This window comes from Eulemur rufifrons, chromosome 7, assembly GCF_041146395.1.
Source record: "Eulemur rufifrons isolate Redbay chromosome 7, OSU_ERuf_1, whole genome shotgun sequence".
Lineage (NCBI taxonomy): Eukaryota > Metazoa > Chordata > Mammalia > Primates > Lemuridae > Eulemur > Eulemur rufifrons.
Genome location: NC_090989.1, coordinates 252,660,740 through 252,666,012, shown reverse-complemented (window position 1 = coordinate 252,666,012; position 5,273 = coordinate 252,660,740). Strand labels below are relative to the sequence as shown.

General features: G+C 58.2%; 2 protein-coding genes across 3 annotated transcripts; both read right to left on the bottom strand.

Moving 5' to 3' along the window:
* Positions 1-221: 221 nt before the first annotated feature.
* On the bottom strand, positions 222-2,125 carry SPAAR (small regulatory polypeptide of amino acid response). 2 transcript variants are annotated; one of them, XM_069474420.1, is made up of 2 exons: positions 1,924-2,125; positions 222-1,511 (listed from the first exon to the last, which is right to left on the bottom strand). In XM_069474420.1, the coding sequence occupies exons 1-2, from the start codon at positions 1,998-2,000 to the stop codon at positions 887-889; spliced, it is 702 nt and encodes a 233-aa protein (XP_069330521.1). In that variant the 5' UTR covers positions 2,001-2,125; the 3' UTR covers positions 222-886. The 2 variants fall into 2 exon arrangements, with proteins under 2 accessions (XP_069330521.1, XP_069330522.1); XM_069474421.1 differs by having other exon boundaries at positions 1,957-2,125.
* A 2,565-nt stretch (positions 2,126-4,690) lies between these two features.
* Positions 4,691-5,047, bottom strand: HRCT1 (histidine rich carboxyl terminus 1). Its single transcript, XM_069472137.1, has one exon. The coding sequence runs from the start codon at positions 5,045-5,047 to the stop codon at positions 4,691-4,693; it is 357 nt and encodes a 118-aa protein (XP_069328238.1).
* Positions 5,048-5,273: the final 226 nt, after the last annotated feature.

The window sequence follows — 5,273 nt, the reverse complement described above, 5'->3', positions numbered from 1 at the left end:
ACAAGAGCTTTGTTACATGGGCTGAATGTAACATAAAATTTTAACTTTTTTGGAATTATCTTTCAGTCCATGATTTTTGTATCATTCCGAAGTGACGCAAGTCACTCACATTCTCTAAGAATAGAAGTGACCTGTTAAAATATTGCAATAAAATATCATTCAAAATATGTTTCAAAGTCTGCTTTCTGGCTTTCCTGTTAATAAAACATCTCGTACTTTCTGTGACTCTTGTTTTCTCTTCTGCTTCTTTTTGTGGTTTTCCAAACCAGATTTGGAAAGACCCATAAAAGGATAAGCACTTCCAATTACAAAATAAATCATTTGTCCCCAGGAAGCAGCTTTTTGGTTTCAGAATTTCAAGACTGATTTCAGGCAACTGGCAGGGAGCAGGGAGCAGGCCTCAGGGTTGGGCTCTGCACAATGTGCAAAATATTTCATGAAGGGCACAGATAAGAAGTGGTTTCTGAAAATGTCCACTCGGGGGCGCTGCTTCCTCTGGTGGCAACAGAACCAGTGTCCCAAGCACTCTGTTTACAATAAATCCCAGTGATGTGTCAGTGCCGGGTGTAGATCAGCAGAGCTGGCCCGCCACGCAATCCCACGCGGTGTCTGTTCACCGACTCCTGGGGCCCCTCCTAAGCCCATCCTGTGGGTGGGGCCCAGCTGAGCTTTCGGGTCAGAGCTGACTCCCACCTGGCCACAACACGGTGGGTCCCCCAGGCTGGAGGGCACAGCAAGCGGGGACGGGAGGAGACGGGGAGACACAGGATGCAGGAGGGGAAGGACAGGGATGCAGGATCAGAGAGGCGGGACGCCAGGGAAGGCTTGCTGAGGGGTGAGTGAGTGTGACCCACCAGCAGAGCAGATCCCGAGGGACTGTGAGGCCTCACATGAAGGTCCAGAAGTCCCGGGCACTGGGCGCTGGCGGGGCGTGGCGGCCGGGCCCCGTGAAGAGAGACGCCTCCTGGCGAAACGTGGCCACCGTGAAGCTGCGGCCAGGGCCCCCCTGAGGATGCTGGGTCCTTGAGTCACAGCTGAAGCAGCAGAGGACACAGGTGATGGCCACAGTGACCATAAACAGCACCACCACCACCCCAATCACTGCCGTTTCCATGGCCCGTGTGGCCGCTAACCCGCTCAGCAAACTTGGGTCCTCCCGGAGCCTCAGCCCCACATCCATCGGCGGGCTCTTGGTGGTGGGTGTCCTGTGCTCCTCCAGCCACTCTCCCTTGGCCTTCCAAGAAGATGCTGGTCTGAGGCGCTGGGTCGTGCCCGCCCTCTGCCGTGGGTCACCCTCATGTGGCCCTACTGCTCCAATCTCAGATGATCGCCATTTTCTAAGCCTCCGGCCAGGCTTCCAAAAGCTGTGGTCAACTCCATGGCAGCTTCTAGAAGCACCACGTCCTGGATGTTGTGAGCAGAAGATTCCCTGGACACGGAGGAGGTGGGGACGAGGGGGCCAAAGACGCTGCTCAGAGGGAGCCTGGCCAGTCCTGGCCCTCCGGTGACGCCTACGGATTTCAAGAGCGATTGTACACTCAGTCAAAAGACAAAATACTCCCCCTCCTGCGGATCCAGGGGGAGCGGGGCTCCTCCCTGGGAGGGACCTTGGGCCAGTACAGGGACGCAGAGGGAGAAGAAGGCAAGAGCCAGCTCTGGACAAGGTTGAGAGCGCTCACGGGTCATCACAGGCGCCCTGGCCTTCAGCAGAGGTTGGGGACAGGGGCACTTTGCATTTGGCCTCCTTCTCTGCATGTTGTAGGGCCGTGCAATTTAGACAGAGCAGGGTGTGCTCCGCTGGAATCCCGGCCCCTTCAGTGACTGCAGGGCCTGGGAGAAGCCTTCTTTGGTGCAGGCCTCGCCCAGCCCTCTTTGCTGCCTGCTCAGGCCCGCTGCTCACACCCAGGTGCTGTGGAGACTTACCCTGGACGCCTCAAGGACCAGCCCTGGCTGTACCTGGTGCTGTGGCCTCCTGGCCTGGTGGCCGCCCCAGGGACCATGACGCTCCTCCCTGGGTGCTGCAGCCTTGGTCCTGCTTGGAACTTGGCTCGGAGATGTCTGAGCAGCTGTGAGCACTTCCTGAATTCCTTCCTCCAATTGTGAGTGGGGGCCCAGGACCCGCACAGCTGCCTTCCTCAGTGACAAGCTTACCCCACCCCTCCCCACAGCAAGCCATTCCTGCTCCGCCCCCTGGGGGCGGGGAGGAGGGGAATGAGCCAGGCCTGGGACACTGAGTTCATCTGCCAGAAGGGGCTCCATCGGCCCTCGCCAGGTCAGAGCCCTCGCACACCTAACAGCTCTTGAAAGGACACCAGCTTGTTAGCTCCACTTTGTCCGTGTTCTGAGACGTGCAGTAGTAAGAAACAGTAACTCCAGGTACTGGACACAGCCAGGAATTGTCTCATGTGATCTGCCCTGTGTCTCCATCTTACAGACAAAGATGCTGATAGTCACAGAGGTTAAATGACCCACCCGCCCGTGGCCTGTTGCAAATTAGTCGTGATATCTAGAGCCCCAGACAGCCCAGGAGGGACTTCCCCCACCCAACTCCTAGCTCAGCGCTCCTTCCAGGTACCACGTGACCACACAGTGATCACCTGATTCTGCAGTTTTACTGATCAGGGTGCAAAGAAAGGCTCAGAAAGGCCCAGAAAGGGCAGAGGGCTGGCCCGAGGTCACACAGCCTGGGTCCTTTTCAATTTCTCCAAGGCCTGAGGGAACTTGCTTTAGAACCAGGGTTAGGAAACTCCTACACACAGAATGGGAGAGTTGACTTTTCAGAGAAAATGATGCCCTGTCATGTTCTCTCTCTTTGCCTTGGCTAAGGTGACTGGGCCGTGGGGGCCTTGGCGCTCCCCTATGGGCAGCCTGCTGTGGGCTGCGACAGGAGGCAGACTCCTTGGGTTACTGGCACGAACTGGGCTGCCAGAAGCAGAGGGAAGGAAACGATGAGCTGATCTGTGCCTGTGTTTCTGACTGAATTGCCAGCATCAGGTTGGGGGGTAGAGGGCACCAGGAGGCTGTGTTTCAAGCCTGATCATTTGTTCCTTTGACTTCTTTGCCTGTTCTTCGTGGGTACGTGCAGTTGTAGGCCGCCTGCTGTGGGTGCGAGTGGTTCGGCATTTTTACACTAGAATGAAGGACGATGGCTCAGCCCGGCTGTCTTCTGCCTTTATGGGTTTCCTTTTCCATTTCTGAGATTTGGAGGAACCTCTTACCCTGATTTGATTCATCTGTAAAATCAGGGTGGAGATGCTTCTGGCTGGACTCGAGGGACACTGCAGAGATAGAATCAACAATGCACTTCCCATCTCAGAAACCTAGTGTGAATTTGTGTCTGTCCCCCTCTGTCCCCCTCCTCCAGCCCTCACAGAGAATCTACTAGGAAATAGCAAGGAAAGAGGACATTCCATTCCAGGGAGTCACCAGGCCCCTGGCTTCCTGGCCGGCTCCTCAGCCCTGCCGGCTGCTTGCCTGGCCCCCGGGCCTGTTCTCCCCCCACTGCCCACCCAGCTCCCAGGCACAGGCCGAAGCCTCAGAACCAGACCTCCTTCCTCACCATGGATTCCACCAGCTGTTCACAGAGTATTTTGGGAACAAGAGGGATTTGGCAAGGGGGAGTCTTTCTTAGCCATCCCATTAGGAAAGAGGAAACTGAGACCCAGTGAGGCAAGCACTCTCCTGAGGGCACCTAGCACCCCAGCTCCCCATCCTCCAGTTTCAAGGACTCCACGCCCTCCCTCCTAGCCCGCCCGCACACACAGGCACCAGCTCGGGGCAGGCTGGCTGGAGACTCAGGCTGGGCTGACCCTGGCCAAGGAAACTGAATTCCACGCAGCCTATGGAGTGGGGCTTCCCTGAGTCCGGAGCTCAGTGTGCCCTGGACATGGGCTGGAAAAAGGACAGTAGAGCCCTGGGGAGCCAGGCTCAGCGGCTCGCACACTGCTCTGAGGCCCCAGACTGTCCCACAGGAGGCCACAGCTCCTCTGGTGCACAGAGGGCCCTCCCTGGGAAGGGCTTCATGCAATCCCTGAATCCTCCCGCAGGGCTCAAGCAGAGCCCACCCAGTTCTCTCCATTCCACGCCAGCACGGAGCCCGGGGCGCCCCAGGCTGAGCTCCAGGCAGGCACTTCACACCAGAGAGGGAGGTCACAGGGCAACACAGCCGCAGGCCTGGCGGCTCCCTCCCTCCCACTGTGTCGCAATCAAGAGCCTCTTCACAAAAGCTCCTTAGTGGTTTTTATTTTCCTGGACTAAGGCACCAATGAATTGACTGTGAGCCCCATACTGCCTTCTAGAAACCGAAAGGGCATTCTCAGGGCCTCTCCCGGTGACCGCCTGAGAGGCTTGCAGCTGCCTCTTGAAGAAGTTGGAAGATGAGCACTTCACACCCACCTGTGCGCTGGCTCTGCCAAGACACCCTTGTGACTTCTGGGGCCCACTGGGAGTTATAGTCACAAGGTGGGTGTCCAGTCCCAAAGGACCACCCCTGATCTCCACCCCCAAATCCCCAGTGTCTACAGGGCCCCTCAGCGTCCCTTGGTGCACTGGGGCATAGTATGCAAATGAAGCCCCACAGGACCCAGGTCACAGTACCCTCCTTCACTCCAGAGATGCATCCCACACGGCGGGTCCACTTGTCCTGGCAATGGATGGCAGGATGGCAGGGATGGCATCTGCGGTGGTGGCCTCAGTGAGCGTGGCGGAGGTGCTGGCGGTGCGGGTGGTGGGCGTGGGGGTGGTGATGATGGAGGCCCGCGTTCCGCACGTGAGACACATGGCCACGAGGATGGTGATGGTGAAGGTGAAAGTTTCCTGGGTGGCGCTGGCGCCGGAAGAGCCATGGCTGGGCCCACCGGACTCGGTTTCCCCCTGCAACAGGACGGTTCCTCTCCACATCATGGTCCTGCCGTCCATGGAAAAGGCAAGTGGCCAGCAGCAGCAGCAGCAGCAGGACAGCCACCACAGCGCCCAGGATCCATCCCGCGGGGGCCGTGCTCCCCAGCAGGCCTAGCACCTGGGAGCTGGATGGGCCCTCGCCGCTCATGGCTCCTTGCTCAGCCTCTGCTCAGCCCTCACAGCCACTGGACGGTGTTGTCTCAGCTCCTTTGGGCTGGACAGCAGCCAGGGAATGTGGGCGAAGTCTGTTTGGACTGGAGCTGCCGGCCAAGGGCAGGGCTGGGCTGTCATTAACCCTGCGGAGGCCTGGCAGGGAGGCCGGGAAGAGACAGAGGCACTGTCGGGCCTGGTCTGGTTGAGGGAAGAGGCCTGAG

Coding starts and splice junctions, on each gene's coding strand:
- SPAAR (XM_069474420.1), bottom strand. CDS start 2,000: ATGGTCCCTGGGGCGGCCACCAGGCCAGGAGGCCACAGCACCAGGTAC. Junction 1,512..1,923: donor TGGTCCTTGAGGCGTCCAGG/GTAAGTCTCCAC, acceptor TGAAATCCGTAG/GCGTCACCGGAGGGCCAGGA.
- HRCT1 (XM_069472137.1), bottom strand. CDS start 5,047: ATGAGCGGCGAGGGCCCATCCAGCTCCCAGGTGCTAGGCCTGCTGGGG.